The sequence below is a fragment of the Carcharhinus amblyrhynchos genome, chromosome 28, assembly GCF_965287045.1.
Source record: "Carcharhinus amblyrhynchos chromosome 28, sCarAmb.v2.hapA, whole genome shotgun sequence".
Taxonomy (NCBI): domain Eukaryota; kingdom Metazoa; phylum Chordata; class Chondrichthyes; order Carcharhiniformes; family Carcharhinidae; genus Carcharhinus; species Carcharhinus amblyrhynchos.
This window is the reverse complement of record NC_137351.1, coordinates 30,123,952-30,145,252: the sequence shown is the minus strand read 5'-3', so window position 1 is coordinate 30,145,252 and position 21,301 is coordinate 30,123,952. Positions and strand designations below refer to the sequence as shown.

Genomic DNA, 21,301 nt, shown 5'->3' with positions numbered 1-21,301 from the left:
AGAACTGTTTCTTTCCATCCACTCTGTACAGACTGCCCATGATTTTGAACATCTCTATCAAATCTCCACTCAGCCTTCCCAAAAGATGACGGTCCCAGTCTCTTCAAAATATCCACATAACTGAATCCTTCATCCCTGGGATCAGTTTCATAAATCTTTTTTGCCCTTTCCCCAATACCTTCTTATCCTTCCTGAAGTATGATGCCCACAGTTGGACATGATACTCCAGTTAAGAGCAGAACCAGTGTTTCATAATAGTTCACTATAACCTTTGTGCTCTATACACTATATACTGTATGGGTAGCACAGTGTTTAGCACTGCTGCCTCACAGCGCCAGGGGACCTGTGTTCAATTCCTGCCTTGGATGACTGTCTGTATGGAATTTGCAAATTCTCCCGTGTCTGTGTGGGTTTCCTCTGGATGATCCAGTTTCCTCCCATAGTTCAAAGGTGTGCGGGTTAGGTTGAGTAGCAGGGTAATTACGTCTGATATACTGGGCGGGCGGGATTATTGTTGGTGCAGGCTCGATTGGGCCAAATGGCCTCCTTCTGCATTGATGGGATTCTATGATACTTCTGTAAAGTTTTGGACCCCTAAGCCTCATTAACTATTTTCTCAATTTGCTTTGAATACGTACCCTCTTTTACTGTGTTTTGCTTTATTTTATATAGCCTTGTGTTATTCTTGCTCTCATAATGTGCCACTCTACATCTTTCTGCATTAAATTTCATCTGAGCAGACAGAATCATTTTGTCACCTTTATACAACAGTGAAAATGGTAATCTTAAATCATGTGGGTTACAGTCAATTTTATTTTTCCTTCTTTCCAGACTCTTGCTTTTGTGCAGTAACCTTGACAATTCACCATTTGATTAATTTGTCAACACACCTACTTTACAATTGGGGTGGGAGGGGTGTTGGGGAGTGGGGTGGGCATGGGAAGTGGAGGTGAGTAGTGGCTTTGTCTGATTCTCAAGCTTAGCCTCTACAACAACTAGCCTCAGACCCAAGGCAACTGAATGCTTCAAGATCCTACCAACATTCTAAACTATTATTCATGTGATCAGAGATGTCCACTACCTCTAAGTGCTTGAAACTCTAGTTTCTACCTTCCGTTAGTGCTCATAGGCCTCACAGTCTTCCGAACTCCCATTTAGGGGACAATCCTTTAGCTTCTTCCAAATTCCTCCATCCAGCTCCAGCATGTTGCCAATGCATTTTCCATCGTATCTCTCAAATCTTGTTGCATACCTTAGCTTTAAAAGAAATATAGAAATTGATAACAGATCACTGTAAAATCATGCTGACAGAATTGGCAGACACACAGAGAATGGGGGAAAATATAATCTTTACTTTTATCGATAAGGAAGACCATTCAGTCATGTTTGTTCACCCACATATAATCGCTTTTGCATTGTTGTATTTAATTTTTTTAAAATGCAACGAGGGTTTTCACTTTTACGACTCTGCCTAGAAATCCATTATAAGTACTGCTCACTTTCTGTATTAAGAAGAACTTTATCACGTTTGTCCTTAAGTTACGTTATATTATTTTTGAAATTATATCATCTTGTCCTAATCTTACAATATAATTTGAAGTAATATTCTGGACTTACTTTTTCCATACCATTGACTATCTCTCAGGTGCCTTTGTTCTAAACTTAAAATCCTGAGTGTCTCTAACTGCAGGAATCAGACTTGTGTCTTTTCTCTTCATTTTTCTCATGAAATACATGAGTGCCAAGTAGATTGCAAAGGACGCTGGCAAATATTGGGATAAATAGTTTTTGATGTGTGCATTAGCATCTGTCATGTGCAAGGATTTCTGACAGCTTTTTCACAAGAAGAACTTGACATAATTTATATTGAGATTAAATTAAATTTAATTTGCAAAGGATTAAATTCTCTCAACAGAAATTGAATTAGAACCTGTCAACCTAGGCCATTCAACCATTCACTTTTCGGTTGCTGCCAGTTCTCATCACAACATGGGAGCAGCTTATGCAGCTCTACCTTCCACCTCTGCCAAAGGGGAAGAACAGAAGCCACATATCACTATGCTCCAGCAGCAGAAGGAGCAACACCAGCTGCCTTCTCGTCAGCTACATACCCTTCCAAAGGGGAGATAGGATGGAAACCTCGATCCAACCAGAAGGAGAGGAAGCCCCGAAGCAAGGTGTACAGACTGAGGATGCATGGGAACAACACCTCCTGCCCTCCCTAACTAGTCTGGGAATCCAGAGATAGGATGCTAATGCTGTTCCTCTGAGAAAGAACCTCATGAGGCCAACTCATTAGGAAATCAGGTTCCTGCCGGAGTGTAAAGTAACTTTACTCTCTCCCGACAGTGGGAGTGAAGGCGGGGTAGTGGGGGGAGTGGGGGGGGGGGGGGGGGGGTTGAGGTTGGGAAGGCATGTAAAATCCAGCGGATTGTCTTCCTGCCACCTACTTGCCAGTCCCAACCTGCAACCTGCCTCCACACCCAACTGGAAGCCAGGCAGCTGTAGCTGCTTGGGCAGGTGTGCTCTCCTAATGGTCATCTTCCCCTTTAACCCTCCCCATCTGGCCTCTGGAACCTAATGTTCCCCTCCACCACCCCTGCTGAGACTCCTGAACCTGGACTTACCTGGGCTGTTCATTTGATGGGATTGTCTGTTGTCCCTGCAGTGATTACCACTTCCATTGGGACGAATGGGACTACATAGCTGCTGGTCATTGGACCAATGACCAATTATAAAACTAACTTGTTTACTCCAGCATTTTTGGAGTTTGAAAGCTGCCTCTACTTACAACTCTACTTAGTAGCGTTTGGGAAAAAAAATTGCAAATAAATGCATCAAATACTTGTCCTTTTTTAACAGGGGCTTAAGTGCTGGCAGTATCAATCAATAGATCAATTCTGTGAGCAAATATGACTGCTAATGCATTGTAAATGATTTGTTATACTAATGCGGATACGTTCTATTCATCTGGGGTTGCCTGTTTATTGTGGAGAGCCTGAAGGTACAAAAAAGACTCTTTGCAGATTGAAAAGAAAATGTATAATTAACCAAGAGCACTCACTGAAAGCCATCCTGAAAGATAACACTGCCTCCAGGTGCCTTGTGCTTGGAACTTTGTGCAAAAGGAAGAGTATCGATGTTAATTATGTCATGTTGCAACTTACTGGCATTACTAGATGTCACAGAAGAGCAGCATGTAGATGAGAACAAGAGCGCACTAGGGATGTATTTTGGGATGACAGGGATAACAATGTTGGAACAGGAAGAGAAGCCATAGCTGGGTGGTCCTCCGGCTATAACTGAATTGACAAGAATGGAAACAGACTCGCTCAGATGGACAACCGAACATTCTATGTCAGAGAGCTGAAAGTCAGAGAATATTCTGTTTCTCTCTCCACCCATGGTGTCAGCCTTCCTGAGTATTTCCAGCACTCTGTTCTTATTTCAGGTTTCCAGCATCCACAGTATTTTGCCCTTGTTTTACGGTAAATTTCAAAATGCTCATCAGAAAGACAAATAGTCATTTAACTTTCCCTTGGAAAAATATTGTCACTCTTACCTTATAGTGCTGTTAATCAATCACAGAGAGTGAGGTACACATAATGGGAACCTGTGATTCATTTCACTTCTCTGAATTTTGTCCATATAAACACATGTATTGAAAAAACTCTTCAAAGAAATACCTGGTTATAACAAGTTAACAAAGATGGCAATCATACAAGATGGTGCTCCTATTTGTAACTGAGTAAACAGATCCCTGCTGAGCTAACTACATTAGACATTTTTGCAGCTCAACCAAACATTCACAATGGGACCATCTGGCAATTATATCAATATGCAGGTTGAACAGGTAACCACACTTTTGTTTTTCCAGATGATCTCATTATGATTGCTTTGTTCAGCAGCTCACAAACTGAACAGTCTGCTAGTCCACTTCAGAGCTCAGTAAAAGTAAAGCACAAAGCATAATGTGTTGACATCAAGTTTGGTGAAGTGCTTTGGTAGAAAAAATATGTAATTTAATACAAAGTAAATAAATTGTGCAATTAATCTTTCATATGTTAAGCATGTTTTAAAATTTATTTACACCTTAAATGGATAGAAATACATAAATATTTATTCTCAGTGATTTATAAGATTATCAGTTAAGCGCAGAAAAATATGTAAAATTAATATGCTTAAAGAAAAAACTTACAATCAATTTGAGCTTTATTTTCCAATCCCAGCAGTAAACAAGTACTCCCTATATACAGGAAATGCCAATCTAACATACCAAATGTAGTTTCACAAAAAAGTGTCACAGGACATTTTTGCATTTCAATCTCTAAAAAAACGGAATTTATCATTATGGTTGTTAACAACAAAAGCACCAATATTGACCGCCTTGCACAATGAATTTATCACAAATATACAAAGATTATCATTACAATGATTAAATACATGGAAGTTACTGCTTTATACATTTTAACAAACATTACATTTGTTTTATTGTATTAAACCACCTATAATAAGGGAACGTTGGACCCTTAGAGGATGAGAGGGGGGACTTAGTGGTAGGGGATGGGGAAATGGCTGATGTCTTGAATAACGTTTTTATTTCGGTCTTCACGGAGGAGGACGTGAATAATTTGCCGGGTGTTAGCGATGGAAAGGTGGTAGGACTAGAGGGTCTCAATGACATTATTGTTACTAGAGAGGCGGTGCTCGACAGACTGGAGGGACTGATTGTGGACAAGTCCCCAGGACCGGATGGAATGCATCCGAGGATTCTGAAAGAAATGGCGGAGGTGATAGTGGGTGCCTTGGTGGTTATTTTCCAAACGTCGCTGGATTCCGGGGAAGTGCCGGAAGATTGGAAAATGGCTAATGTTACGCCGTTGTTTAAGAAGGGTGGCAGGCAAAAGGCAGGGAATTATAGGCTGGTTAGTTTAACGTCTGTTGTAAGTAAAATGTTAGAATCCGTCATCAAGGAGGAAATAGCGAGGCATCTTGAGGGAAATTGCTTGATAGAGCAGACGCAGCACGGTTTCGTTAAGGGGAAGTCGTGTCTGACAAATTTATTGGAGTTCTATGAGGATGTGTCTAGGGCGGTGGATAGAGGAGAGCCGGTGGATGTGGTCTTTCTTGATTTTCAGAAGGCGTTTGACAAGGTACCTCACAAGAGGTTATTGCAGAAGGTAAGGGGGCATGGAGTTGGGGGTAGGGTGTTAGCGTGGATAGAGGATTGGTTGTCAAATAGGAGGCAGAGAGTGGGGGTTAATGGGTGCTATTCGGATTGGCGGTTGGTGACTAGTGGAGTGCCCCAGGGGTCAGTGCTGGGGCCTCAGCTATTTACCATTTATATAGATGATCTGGAGGAGGGAACCGAGTGTATGGTGTCGAAATTTGCTGATGACACCAAGATTGGTAGAACGGCAAATTGCGCGGAGGGTGTGGAGAGTCTACAGAAGGATTTAGATAGGCTGGGTGAATGGGCCAGGAACTGGCAAATGGAATTTAACGTTGGCAAGTGCGAGGTGGTCCACTTTGGTAGGAATAATGGTAGGAAGGACTATTACTTACGTGGCGAAAAACTGCAGCAGGCGACGGTGCAGGGGGACCTCGGGGTCCTTGTGCATGAGTCGCAAAAACCCAGCCTGCAGGTGCAGCAGGTGATCAGGAAGGCGAATGGGATGCTGGCCTTCATAGCGAGGGGGATTGAATATAAAAGTAGGGAGGTCTTGCTGCAGCTGTATAGGGCATTGGTGAGGCCGCAGCTGGAGTACTGTGTGCAGTTTTGGTCGCCGCACTTACGCAAGGATATTTTGGCCTTGGAGGGAGTGCAGAGGAGGTTTACTAGGCTGATACCGGAGTTGAGGGGGTTGAGCTATGAGGAGAGGCTGAATAAACTAGGCTTGTACTCGTTAGAGTTTAGAAGAATGAGGGGAGATCTCATTGAGACATGATGAATGGGATGGATAGGATAGAGGTGGAGAGACTCTTCCCACTCAGAAGGGACAGTAGGACTAGGGGGCACAGCCTCAAGATAAAGGGGGGCGGTTTAGAACGGAGTTGAGGAGGAACTTCTTCACTCAAAGGCTGGTGAATCTCTGGAATTCTCTGCCCATTGAGGTGGTGGAGGCTGCCTCGCTGAATATTTTTAAGACGCAGGTTGATGGGTTTTTGATAAGCGAGGGGATTAAGGGTTATGGGAAGAGGGCGGGAATGTGGAACTGAGCCACGACAGATTAGCCATGATCTTATTGAATGGCGGGGCAGGCTCGAAGGGCTAGATGGCCTACTCCTGCTCCTATTTCTTATGTTCTTATGTTCTTAATATCCAGATCCTTTCACGACTCATAAAAACATAAATTAAAGCTGAAGTTATGATTGGCATGAAACAGCAAGAGTATTTAATTTCAACAGATATGACAACACACACAAGTATAAAATTAATCTATTTTTACAGCCTTTTATTATGATTAATTACTGTACATAGTTTTTGGTTCACTAACTGCAGAAGACTCTTGTCAGTCCAATTATACTCAACATTTTGTTCAGAAATATGTTTCCATGGTTATCTAATTTAGTGTTGGATTTGTAATATGATTCAACTATTTTGTTTATCTGTCGTAATTATGCATAGTTTCCCAATCAATTCTAAAAACCTGATTTTCAAAGTTGACATTTTTCCAAAAGGCTGGATGGACAGTGGGTTAGATTAGTGTCCATGCATCTTTTGGAATATTGGTTGGAACTTAGCCCAGACTGAAAATTCCCTTCCTTTACCAATTTTGTTGGTACTAAGGTTGCTACAGTCCTCCAAGTCAGTCCTCTTATGTATCTCTGATTTTCCTTTGCTCCACCATTGGTTCATTGCCTTCAGTTGCCTATGCTTGAAGTTCTGGAATTCCTGCAATAAATGTCTTTGGATATCTCTCTATGTGGCTTGGTGTCAAACTCCTGTGAAATGCCCTGGGACAGACAATATTGAAGGCACATTACAAGACCAAATTATTGGAAAGAGTAAATATTCCAATGTGCTGTTCTTTGGCATGTATTGCATTTCCTTATCTGGCAGACCATAATTTTACAACTTATATTCCAGCATGAACTAAGGATGATGCATTGGAATTTTTATTCCCAAGTGAAATGAGATTGAGCCATCTAAACCCATCACAAAACTGCCCAAACTCAATGTAAAACATGGTTTGAAAGTAGAAGATGTCAGGACAGAACCACCAAGGGTGGCAACACAGACGCACGTAGTTATACACCCATTTGGAGTATTGTGAGCAGTTTTGGGCCCAAAGGACCTTCAAAGGAAGGATGTGCTGACCTTGGAAAGGGTTCAGATGAGGTTCACAAGATTGATCCCTGGAGTGAAGAGCATGTCGTATGACGAACAGTCTGTACTCATTGAAGTTTAGAAGAATGAAGGGGGATCTTATTGAAACTTATAGAATACTGCGAGGCCTGGATAGAGTGGACTTGGAGACGATGTTTCCACTAGTAGGAAAAACTAGAACCAGAAGGCACAACGTCAGGCTAAAAGGAGTATCCTTTAAAACAGAGATGAGGAGGAATTTCTTCAGCCAGAGGGTGGTGAATCTGTGGAATGCTTTACTACTCTGTAGAAGGCTGTGGAGGGCAGGTCATTGAGTGTCTTTAAGACAGAGATAGATAGGTTCTTGATTAATAAGGAGATCAGGGGTTAGGGGGAAAAGGCAGGAGAATTGGGATGAGAAAAATATCAGCCATAATTGAATGGCGAGCAGACTCAGTGGGCCGAATGGCCTGATTCTGCTCTTGTGTCTTATGGTCTTACATAATTAGAAGGGAGTTGCCCTGGGTGTCCTCAACATTGTCTCTGGACCCCATGAAATCTCATGACATCAGGTCAAACATGACAAAGTGCTAAAAGATCTGGAGAGAAAACCTGTTTCTTTCTCTGGAGAGGGGCACACTGGTTTTCAATCAGATCCTGACACTTTGCATTTTTTGGTAAGTTTCCACCCATTATGTTTTCTATCTCCATATTATTAAATTAAATGGCAAAGTAATGCCACTGTGTGATTTTCACAAGCTAAAAGTTATATTTGTAATTATCAGGCAGTCAATGGAAATGGTAAAATAAATAAATAATCAATATTGGGTTCAACAGTGCACAAGTAGTTTTTCCACAGATTTTGCTGTATCAGATCATTTTGTTATGAGTATTTATAATGCTCTATTTTGAACTAGTAAATAAAACGCTGTAATTACATTTGCTAATGCATTAGAAAGTTTTTAAAAATCTCTCATGATATAGTTGTGCTGGTAAGACCAAGATTTGTCACCCAACTCTAATTGCTCATGAGAAGATGGTGTTGAGCTGCCTTTGTGGACAGCTGCAATCCAAAAATAAACAAGGGGCATGTTTCACACTGTGATTCGGAGGGGCGGGCTGTGCACACCAGTAAAGTGTTTGTGATCGGGGCACTGATTAAAATATCGGACCAAGAAACAACTAAATCCCAAATCACAGAGGTCTCAGGGGCTCCCCCCATCCTCCTCCACCTCCTCTCATCGCCCTGTGATCAAAGGGAGCATCCCCTCCACCCACCTCCCCCCCACCCCCCAAGTCGTGGTCAACACTGATATCTCTCCCTCCCCATCCCCTCCTTTGCCCCCACCCAATCACACCATCATTTTTTCCCCATTTCCCTCTGATCAACATCAGTATTACCCCCTCCATCCACGATCAACGCTGGCAACACCCACTCTCTCTTCCCCACACCTGTGCCCCCCAACCAGTGCTGGCATTACCCTCTCTCCCATCCATCCCCCACCCCCCCATGAACAATCATCGCTGGCATCTCCCGCTCTTGCCCCAATTTAAAACACATGCCCCTCCCCAGCCCCAATGAGACTCCCATTTGGGTCTACCCCAGGGCACTGCCCCCTGACACAGGTTGGCATTGCCAGGTCCATGCCAGACGCATTGCTGGACGCCATGTCAGTGCCTTTCCCCAGGTTCTGTACTCATTTTTACACCCCTGGGTGTGGGAGGAGTGGGGGAATCTCCATAACATGGGTAGAGGAGGGCACTCAATGTTAAAATGGCGGCGCGGGCTCATTGGGCCGAAGGGACGGTTTCTTGTGCTGTGTTGTTCTTTGTACTTTGTTTAACACTCTCACGTCTGGGTGAAACTCATGTAAACCTCACCAACATGATGTCATGTCGGTGAGATTTGAAAATACAGCCAGGGGATATATAGAGAAGGGTCTGTTAATTATGTTAAAATATATTAAAACACATTTAAATTAGGTCTTTGCTCTTTGTGGGCTTGATTCTCACAATATCACTGGTAAGGGGCTGGGATAAATTGTGGAACATGATGGTTCTGGAGAGAATCACATTTCCCAACTCTCTCCGGATTTTCTGCCTGCATTGCCTCCTCTCTGATGGTGATCACGGGCTGAAAATCACCTCCATTGTTATTAACATTTAACACGTTTCTCTACGCTCTTAAAGAATCCTTGCCCCATTAATTTAAATGGGGTAAAATTCCTCTGTTAAGTGATGATCAACTAATACAACAGAATAGGTCATTTTTAGGTTGCGCTATGTGACACATTGCAATTCATCTAAGCATGCCTACGGTATTTGTTTAATTCTTGCTCTGTCAAAAAGTAAACCTTATTTCCTTTCCATTTAACAGGCGGCATCACTGTCCACATATGCCAGTAGGATTCAGTGACAAGACTTTGCAGCCTTGTCTGCTGACTGAATACAATGAAAAATACCCTTCCTATGGAGATATCAAACCCCGGGAAAACTTCAAACCAAAACCTGAAATTCTGACTCAACGTGGCAAAATGGAAGGAACCTCAACATTTAGGTAAATGTCTGAAGACAATGGCATCTGAAATGGAACCAAGCAATTGTTTAATCAATCATATTAAATGCACAAATTAGACTGATCCTGTTGATCTGTACTACCAAAGTTACAGCACTTCATGCTTTTCCTTGCATTGTAATATTCATTTATGATTAATATTATTGAGCCTTCTTTAAATACAAGACAAAATATCTCCCTAAAGAATAGCATTTCTTTGGCAATTCTTAAGCATGGCTTCATAAAACGTTTTGGCATTCAAATATTTCACAACACCATTTTGTCTGTCTGAATGTATTGCTTCTCACAGATTTGAACTTAGAAGGGTGCAAAATTAGCTTCCACGGAATTATTTGCAAATTTAAATCCAGACCCTTATTTTTCTCAGTTTGATAGTATTGGCAGTACATATGAAAGGGTGAAATGCCTCTAAAATACGAATAGACTTCACCCATGTTTATTGCTGCTCTGAATGTTTACTCCCTCTCAAAACGGATGAACAATGGCAAAAACTATAAGAGCCACATTTTACTAAAACCTCATTAAAAGTAACTAATGATGAACTTGTGTAGCATTCTGCAACTCTGCAGTCAATTCAAAGGAAATATTTCATGTTAACTATGGCACAGGAATTTAATCTGGTTATGGGGTTGGGAATGATGAAAACTTGCAATTCTTTGTACTGATTTCAAATTTGCAATATCAGCTAAGTGCTACACTATTGTATGCCTTTTTTGTGAGTCCAGAAGGCCTTGGGTTGTGACAACAAATGCACCTCTCCTGAGTTTGAGGTTGCCATTATGACCCTATAGGAATTTGTATCCCTACCAACACTACTATTTCTGTATGCCATGCTGATTTTGGAAGCCCCAAAAGGGACCTTATGACCACTGGAGAATGCCTGCTGTGGAAGGTGGAACCTTTTTTAAGGGTAAATGTTCACATTTTGACAACTTCTAATATCGTTATTGTATTGGATTCTGTATTGTAACATAGATGTGTTTTAACTGCAGTGAGTTGTCAGAGGGCATTACTTAAGTTTTGATATGCACCCAAAACTATAGAAAACACTGCTTGAGTGTAATAATCTGAAGTGACTTAAATGCCCTGAGTTATTCTAAATGAAAAAAAAGACATTCAATGTTTTCATTTAGGGAAAAAAACCCCACTAGTTCCTGGACTGCTTTGATTAACAGGGCCTCCAATGAAGTTCAAAATAGGCCATCTGTTTTTTTTTTCAGTTTATATAGACTCCATTGTTTACATTCCAATGGTTTGTTACAGCTGAGCCTATCATGAATGCTTGGCTGAACTTCAAAGTTTCAAACACCATTTCAAGAACTATGTTCACATTTTGATTAGCTGTTTTAAGATTTTATTAAATGATTACATGCCTTTGATGTAATAAGTGAATAACTGTTTGCCCATTTTTATAATAAGTTAATCATCTGAGGATTTTTTTTGGATAGTTTTTAAAAATTAGATTTTTTTTTCTGATTGGATGTATATTTTGTTATGATCCCAGTTGGTCTTATCACTGGAAGTTCCCAGAATGGGACCCTGGTTCAAAAGACAATGGGCAGGATTTTACAACAAGTGATTCCATGGCTGGGGGCAGTAAAATTCCAGTGCAAAACTTCTACTTTTTATTAGAAAACATAGATATAGAGTCACAGGACTGCCAATTTGTTTTTAATAACAAAATATATTAAACATGAAAAGTTTGACTATAATACAATATTCCATCATTCCTACATACCTTCACAAAAATGTACACTTTCTAAAGGATAATACAAGTTACAACATATAGCGTATGCTGTAAGGTTTTCAATAGTCACACAGTCCCTATAACCCAACAGGCTAACCGTGGTCAAATGACACTCCACGCTGAAACCACGTGACAGATGGCATCCAAACATGGATTTTTCTTCAAATGCCCCCATATGACTATTATACTGTAAGCCAACTGATCTCACTGAACTCTAGCTTCCAACTCAAACAGACATGCCTTAGAATGTTATTTCAAACAATGCTTTCCCTCAGCTGTTTTGAGCAACGATTCTCCTCCAGGTTTTCCAACTTTCTTTTCAGTATTCCTTTGTCTTGAATAGTCAGGAACTTTCAAATGTTCAGACAAGCTTGCACTTCCAGCCACTAATTGCTTCAGAATTCCTTCACCCTTTTATTTCACAGACTGTAGATTTCACCAACCTTAGAAGTACCTCAGATGTCACTGGCATTTCACTAGCTAACCTCTGTTTCCTAACAATTTGAATGACACCTGTATTGGTTAATTGAAGCTTATCTGTTTTTAATGTCCATTTCAAAGACATCTTGAGGTCTGACCCTACTGATGAGTGGCTATGTCTAATACATGGGAAGCATGGAGGGGACAGAGTGTGTATGAAAGGGCTTGGGGAGTATGAGAGAGCATGAAGGGGCCTAAATTGACCATTTAGGATAAATACTCAGTCTTACTTTTGTTCATATTTTGTGATGAAAAGTTACATATAGAACATGAGTCACACAATGAATAATATTTAATGGAGGTGATAGGGATCTTGAACTTGGCTGGAGAGTCAGCAAAATGCTCCTGGTCGCCTCTTTTTGGGAAAGCTTGCCAAATTAAGTGCCAATCAGGTACTTAACTCAGCAATCAATTGCACCATTTCTACAGTCACTCTGACTACTTCATGCAGATGTAATGAAAGAAAGACAAAACTTACATATATACAGCACCCTTCATGATGTCCTAAATTGCTTAGAAGCCCATTGAGCTACGAGAGGACACCGGTTTAAGGTGCTGGGAAGCAAGTACAGAGGGGATGTTAGGGCTAAGTTTTTCACTCAGAAGGTGGTGAGTGAGTGGAATCGGCTGCCGTCGGTGGTGGTAGAGGCAAACTCAGTGGGGTCTTTTAAAAGACTTCTGGATGAGTATATAGGATTTAATGGAATTGGGAGTTACAGATAGTTCTATGGCTTGGTAGGTACGGATGCGATCGGCGCAACTTGTGGGCTGAAGGGCCTGTTTGTGCTGTAGTGTTCTATGTTCTAAGTATATTTGCATTATACACTTGTATAATGTAGGCAATATTATGAAATGGCAAAGCATGCAGTCTCGAGAGGACGAATGGCCTGTTCCTGCTCCTAATATCTATGTTCATATGTTATTTGGAATAGATGAAATGGACTGGACTAGCTAGATGATCTTTGTCATCCATAATTACCTTGTGAACGAAGGTCGGATTCATGCCTGGAGTTCTGTCTATATTGTTACTAATGAAAGTTTACTACGAGTGGACTTTGTGGGGTGAGATTGCCAGGACTGAAGTGTATAATGGAGTCATAGAGAATTAGGAACCTGTTTTACACTATACATGGTCCTCAAGCGTCTTTTTCATTGGCTTGTCTATTTACCTGTTATTCGACTTTAATTTGGTGCTTTTCAAAGAACGGTTTTGAGGTATTGTAATATTGTGCCACAAGTTATATTGCAGAGTATATTGTAGGGAGAAACAGCAATCACAGAGTCTTCAGTTTGCTGATCATCAAACAGACACATTTGTGAACCATTTAGTCTTTGTCTCTGGCCATTTAAAAGTTTGTAGAACAGAGACACCTGAGGGCCCCAAAACAGAAGAAGCACCAGGGCCATGATTTCTCTCCTTGGCCCTGCCTCCAACATGTGGCTAAATGCAACAAGATCCTTGTCAGCACATCCAGTAATGATTTTAGGGTTGGAACCATAGAAAAACTGATCATAAGGAGATTCAGTAGAGTAAGAATATTAGAAAAACTTAAACAGGCAATATGTAGTAATTCTCAGTAGAAAGATAAATGGAAGCCAAGGGGATGTTACAGAAGGACCTGAGAAGATGAAGAAGGCTAGAGCATTGATCAGAATCATGGAGAGAGGCAGAAAATCCTGGCTAGAATGTTTGTTTGTTTTTATAATGGAAGGACCACTGGCGGGTATTTAACCTTTTTTATGAATGAGATTTTCTTCTTGTGTGAAGTGTGTTTGAGTGAGAGCTCTGTTAGACTTAGAAGTTCTTTTTTAAATTTCTACTTCAAAGCCTCTCGAGGTCTTCCCATAATGGATATTGGATGAATGACTTTGAAGGATATATGGGGAACATGAAAACTACATGTGGAACATTTTTTAAAATTCATTCATGGGACATCAGTGTCGCTGCTGGCCAGCATTTATTGCCCATCTCTAGTTGCCCTTGAGAAGGTGCTAGAGAGCTGCCTTCTTGAATCACTGCAGTCCATGTTCTGTGGGTTGGCCCTCAGTGCCGTTAGGGAGAGAATTCCATGATTTTGACCCAGTGACCACAAAGGAATGGCGATATATTTCCAAGTCAAGATGGTGAATGGCTTGGAGGAGAACTTGCAGGTGTTGGTGTTCCCATTTATCTGCTGCCCTTGTCCTTCTAGACGGAAGTGGTCATGGGTTTGGAAGGTACTGTCTAAGGATTTTTGATGAATTGCTGCAGTGCATCTTGTAGATAATACACACTGCTGCTACTGAGCGTTGGTGGTGGAGGGATTGAATGTTTGTAGATGTGATTTCAATCAAACAGACTGCTTTGTCCTGGATGGGTGTTGTTGGAGCTGCACCCATCCAGGCAAGTGGGGAGTATTCCATCACACTCCTGACTTGTGCCTTGTAGATGGTGGACAGGCTTTGGGGAGTCAGGAGGTGAGTTACTCACCGCAGTATTCCTAGTCTCTGACATGCTCTTGTAGCCACTGTGTTTTTGTGGTGAGTCTAGTTGAGTTTTTGGTCAATGGTAACCGTAAGAATATTGACAATGGGGGATGGTTACACCATTGAATGTTAAGTTGCCTCTTATTGGTGATGGTCATTGCCTGGCATTTGTGTGATGTGAATGTTATTTGCCACTTGTCAGCCCAAGCCTGGATATTTCCAGATCTTGTTGAATTTGACCAGTATCTGAGGAGTCACGAATGGTGCTGAACATTGTGCAATCATCAGCTAACATCCCCACTTCTGACCTTATGATGGAGGGAATGTCATTGATAAAGCAGCTGAAGATTGTTGGACCTCGGACTCTTTCCTGAGGTGCCAGTGATCTTGGCTGGAAAGTCAGCAGAAAGCCCCTTGTCACCTCTTTTGAGAAGGTTTGCCAAATTATGTGCCAATCAGGTACTTAACTTGGTACAGTAGGCCTTCTGAATCAGGAAGCCAGGCAGGGTGGAAATCTCAGAGGCCGAAAGCTGTGCATTGCTCAGTAGTGTCAGAGGGACTGGTGGCTGTCGCTGGCAACACACCTGTTTCATGTTTAAGAACAACAGTACTTCATCAGTGCTTTTCACTGAGAACTTTTATTGAACTCATCAGAAGTAGTAACAGTGGACATGCCTCATGGCAGGGTCACATAACTGCAACAAATCAGACATGACATCAGGCTGGTTACAATCCAAACATAGCCCTTTACGTATCAAAAAAGATATAAACATTCCTTTTTCCCAGCGAACCTACAACATATTTGCATACAAGGCCTGTGTGACTATGAGTTACCTAAGGTACCTGTTATACACGCACTGTTTATCAACTATTTGTTCTATTACTCACTCTCTGAAGATACATTGCACACTTAGGTCACTTAATGGTATGTGTGCTGTTTGATGTCAGCTTTTTGTCTGGGTGATGTTCCTTGCCCGGAAAGTGTAATTTACGTGGTCCTTTTTTGCTTGGTTGACTGTTGTTGTTCCATTGCAGTTTTTGGGGACATATGGGGCTCTCGAATTGACAAAGTTCTGTACTTGGTACAGCTGGTGTGGTCCCTTCTCTCTGACACACCAATTGCTATGAAGGAACAGCTTCCCTAGTTGTTTGAATATGCCTACACCAATATACTTGGCTGTTCACTTCCACTGCATACGATTAAAATGACAATTTTCCCATGAATGTGTCAAGTTTCCATGTGAACTGACTCCTTTTGAGAGCATTGAAGGTTTGCACCCTGACTGATTCTCCAATGCATCAGGTCTAATATCTGCCAGGCTGAGAAATCAGTCTTAACAAAAATATGGCGGTTAATAAACTGGTTAACTGATTAAGAGGTGTGAAACTTTGGGGTGGCACAATGGTTAGCACTGCTGCCTCACAGTGCCAAGGAACTGGGTTCAATTCCGGCATCAGGTGACTGTGTGGCGTTTACACGTTCTCCCCATGTCTGCACAGATTTTCTCTGGGAGCTCTGGTTTCCTCCCACAGTCCAATGTGTGAGTTAGGTTAATAGGCCATGATAAATGCCCCCTTAGTGTCAGGAGGATTAAGACTGCAAATATATGGGGTTGCGAGGATGGGACCTGGGTGGGATTGTCTTCAGTGCAGGCTCATTGGACCAGATGGCCTCCTTCTGCACTGTAGATTCTACGATTCAATAAACTAGTGCAAATACAGTTACATCATCTGTAAGGGAGTGAGATTATAGAATGTGAGGAGCACTGATCTGATCAGAGGAGCCTTAGATAGAATACTCAATCTATTTGTAACTATAAATGGAAACATGTTAATGGTTATTGTTAATAAGGCGGTATACATCATGGTGATTTAATGTGCATTTTTATAGTATATTCTCTCTCTATCATGTATATGATCATTTGTATAATCTGCCTTATTTCACTTTTAACATTACATGTAAGTAAAAAGAGCTACGCCATATGTACCACTCATAGGCATAGCTTACTCTCATGTCAATAATTCAATTAATTATCATAGAATCATAGATGCTGACATTTATTTTAATTTATTTAGTAAGTCACATTTATGCTCTTGTTTTTGTATATAACATTCAAGTTCCTTTTCTCTGAGTCTCCTATCATGTCCTCTGCATAACAGAGGAGTGTTGCTGCAGCCTCCCATGTGTTGCCATGTGAAATGACTTTTTCTGCATGTCAGGGAACTGTGTTACCCACCAATTATATGCGTGCATCACTCCATTGCTGTGCCAACCAGGGCCTCAATGGTAAAGTAGCCCATTTTCTGCTGGTGTTCATACATAGTCTGCAATGTTTGAACTTTCAACAGCTGAATTTCTCAACATATTGCATTGTTACTAATTGATTGGTTCATTGGCCATTGTGAAGAATGAAAGGATCATTATTATGTGTGGGTTTTAATTGGATGCAGATATTCCTCTGCTAAAAAGACTGAATTCTCACAATGTATGTTTGAAAGCTTTTGTGATGCCTTCAGTGTTTTTTGGATATTTTCTCCCATTTTTAACAAAGTCAGCCCTTTTTGTTCTTCTAAGTAAATAATTAAGAGGTTAAAGCAATAAGTTAACTACTTTGGTTAGCACTGCTGCCACCTCAACTCGGGTTTGATTCCACCCTTGGGTGACTGTATGGAGTTTGCACATTCTCCCAATGCTCTGGTTTTCTCTCAGTTTAAAAATGTGTGGGTTAGGTGAATTTGCCATTCTAAATTGCCCCTTTAGTGTCCCATGATATGTAGGTTAGGGGGATTAGCAGGTTAAATGCATGGGGTTATGGGGTAGATCCTGGGGAGGACCTGGGTAAGATGCTCCTTCGATGAGTTGGTGCAGACTCAATGGGCTGAATGTCCTCCTTCTGTACTGTAGGAATTCTATGATACATTACAGAAACATTTGATTCTTATTTTCCCATCTGCAGAACAGATTATATACCTTATGAAATTACACATCGACCACAGCCTTTGCAGAACGATTACAGACCAAAATCTGGTGAGATAGATCATCATACAACCTACAAGACAGACTTTGGCCCTCACAAAATTAAGCCTGTCCAAAGTATGCGCCCTCCACCACCAAAACCTGGGAAAGCAACAAAAGTAGACACTGTACCAACATATAAAGGTAAATTCTAAAATTACTGAAAATGTTAATTTCTAATCCCTTCCTTCATGAAGCCTGCACACTGTAATTGCAGCAAGTAATAGGATGTCTTTATACATATGTGTGTACAAGTAGCCATTTGGTGGTACAGAACTTGAGCATTGTTGAGAAAGATATGTATTGAAATTACAAAAAGCTTTGACAATGTGGCCTTTTTCAGCAATAAATGAATGACCATGATAATGTCGTGGTTCTTATACTGACTAGCAATCTTGAAATGGCAACTTCAAGTATTACTATGGCAGTTGTGAATATGAATTCATAGCATCTAATATTTTTTGCTGGCATTAAAAAATGACCATGAACCATAAAATCCCTACAGTGCAGAAAGAGGCCATTTGACCCATTGAGTATGCACCGACTCTCCGAAAGATCATCTTACCCAGGAAACCCTTGGGGACAATGCGCAAACTCCACACAGAAGAGTCACCCGAGGCTAGAATCGAACCCGTGTCCCTGGTGCTGTGAGGCAGCAGTGCTAACCACTGTGCCACCATGCCATCCTGATCAAGCTGTTATATTGATAAAAAACCCAATGAATTCGAGGAAGGGAGTTTGTACCAGGCTTGATCTATACACAGCTCAGCTTTTCACTATCTGGTTGACTTATAATGCCCTCTGAAGAGATTTAGCAAGCCAACCAGCTTTGAAAAACAGTTTAGGGCACTGGGATGGGCAGGAAGTGCAGTTTTGCCAGCCACATCCAAGAGAACAAATTAAAAGTTAATTGCCTGTAGTATTTCCCAAAGAGAATGAATAAAACCCTTATTCACAATCACTTAAAGTTTCAAATCTTGAGTTTCAATCGCCCATGGTAGTGGTATGAACAGATTCCACAGCCACTTGTTTTGTTGCAGGTTACAGTTGAGACAACTGTTGTTGCAATGGTAGTCTGGGGATACAATTTGACTATTATACACTTTCAAAATATCCAGCCCACAGAACGGTAGCAAGTGATGAATGTATTCCTGAAAATTCTCTTTGAAAGTAACCCAATTGAAGTCCACACTCCTCAAAAGGAGAGAACTTCTGGAAGAATATTCACCTTGTGTTTTACTCACATTGCTACAAGTGCTTAGCACTGAGTAGTAGTGGCAAATGCATTCTCAAAAGCAGGGCAGCAAATGAAATGAATATCATTGTCACTGTATCTTTAAATCATGTAAATAATACATTGTACAACATACAGGGCGAGATCTTCTGGTTCTTCGTGCAGGCGGGACCTTCCGATTCTGCTGACAGAGTGACTCCGCTGTGGGTTTCTTGGGAGTGTGGGGTGGAATCAATGGGAAATCCCATTGATAACAGCAGGATTAGAAGGTCCTGCCTCTGGCCAGACGCACACTACTTCCCGCCCCGAGAAACTCACAGCAGGGAGGCCAGAAAATCCTGTCCACAATGTCCGTTTGACATGATTTAGTGTACTTTATCAAATGCAGGATTATTTGAACTTTAATATTTATGTGTCAATTACATTCAGACTGCTCCATGTGAGAGTGCAAAGTAGATCATTACTCCCCTTTGTAATTAATAAGCATAGTCACCTCCCTGTCCCCAATTTTCAACAATGCTGGAGCAAAAATATTGAGATGTGATATGCTAACTAACATTTTAATTTTGCTAAGACTTTTGTGAAAATGCAATATGTCCCATGTCCATTAGATTAAAAGTATTGTCCAATATATTTATGAAGCCATAAGCTAATATACCAGCACTTTTTATTTTTAAAAAGATGATTATCGACTATGGGACATTCCCAAAAGAAAGCCTAAAGCTCCAGATGTTTACTGCCCTCCTAAAGCACGGTTTGGAAATCCATCTACATTTCAAGATGACTTTGGTCCCAAGGCATATGCACTGAGGGAGAGTTTCAAACCACCCGAAGTACCAAGGACTTCTGATGTCCCCTTTGATGGTCTAACAAATCACAAAATTGCTTATGTTCCTCATCCGCTGGGGGAGCGATTTGTTAGGCCACCAGATGAATACAAACCGAGTGATAAACCTTTTGACAGCACCACCACTCACCGTCGTGATTTCAGAGGGCTGCATGGAGATCCTACTAAAAGCTTAAAACCTGATCCTGTCAAGATAGGATCAGACGCACCCTTTGATGGCAGCTCAGAATTTCGTGATCGTTTTCAGCCTTGGCCTACCACCTTGCCATATGTCCACAAGCATCCAGATTATGTGCCACCAGAAGGTGCAATGGATTTAAATAGCACTTCCCACCTTGATTATGTTGGGCATAAAGTCAAGCCACCTTCTCCATTTAAACCTGCAAGTTCAAGAAAGGTGCATGCTCCCTTCCAAGGGAGCACTACAATGAGAGATGACTTCAAATCTTGGGATATAAAGAAGCCAGAGGTAATCAAAAAATTTGAAGAAATCGGACTACCAGATGCGAAATTTGATGGTTTGACAACCTTTAAAGCCAATTTTGTCCCTCATCCAATTAAGCTAACTCAGAGCTTCAAACCATCAGATGCTCCTGTACATAGTACAATACCATTTGATGCTGGAACCTTATATCGCACTGAGTATACACCAAAGAAGCTGGAAATCTGTCCTGCAAGCTATCCTACTCCATTAGGCTATACCTATGAAAGCACTGATTCACGTGGTCATAAATTCTTCCGCAAGACAACCCCATCAGAGGAAAAGCTGGCAGTGCCAAATGAAATGCATATTCCTAAAGAAGTGGCTGTAGCATCCTAAAGTCTTCAGGTGCAACTTTAATGTTAGTTATGTACCAAATACCAAACCATTTACTCATTGTATAATGCAAATTACAATTCCTTTGTCTTACTCTGAAAAAAAGCATTGACATTGAATTTTTGCTCCCTCTAATCACAATTCATTTGGTCTATTTTTATAGTTAGCAACTTTATTAATGAAATAAGTATATCTTTAAAAATATCAGAAGTGACAGTTTTTTCAATTTCCATTGAGATAATTACTTCAAAAAATTGAATTGTCGGTATATTTAAAAACAGACACAGCAAGGTGTCTTGAACCTGGCTGATTTTTTACAATGTCCACCACTTAGTATATAATCACTCCTATTATCCATTCAAGCACTTATTTTAGAATCCTGAAAATTGTCCTGTTTGTAATTACCCAAATAATTTAGCTATTTCATAATTTTACAGTGAACAAAAACAAGGCTTCTGTCCCTAGAGTATTAATCACAATGAGAAATATATATAATTGAAATATATTATCCCCAGAACGCTCTATTCAGTAATCATCTACTTAATATTTTCAGACAGCGCATAATTATCACAATAGGCCCTTTCAAATTTAGTCAAATTCTCAATATAATTATCATCAACGAAAATACCATTGCGCCTTTCTGCAAAATCACAGTGATAAAAAGATTTCCACATTTTGAGATAATTATTGGAAAGCATTCTGATTGATCCACCCTTTTTTTGTTATGTAACAAGTCTGATTTTCACCTTTGTATCAAACCAAGTAATTTTCTAGGTAGGAGTATATTCAAAAGTTGTATTTACACTGAAA

At 40.8% G+C, this 21,301-nt stretch overlaps 1 protein-coding gene across 1 annotated transcript in view; it reads left to right on the top strand.

The window, feature by feature from the left end:
- saxo2 (stabilizer of axonemal microtubules 2) overlaps window positions 1–20,556 on the top strand; it is a 45,229-nt gene extending 24,673 nt beyond the window's left edge. Inside the window, exons 2-4 of the mRNA XM_080214255.1 lie at window positions 9,687–9,866; window positions 17,535–17,737; window positions 19,509–20,556. Coding sequence (XP_080070381.1) covers window positions 9,687–9,866; window positions 17,535–17,737; window positions 19,509–20,494 — 1,369 coding nt within the window. The 3' untranslated portion in view covers window positions 20,495–20,556. The remainder of the gene's footprint in view (window positions 1–9,686; window positions 9,867–17,534; window positions 17,738–19,508) is intronic.
- The last annotated feature ends 745 nt before the right edge of the window (window positions 20,557–21,301 follow it).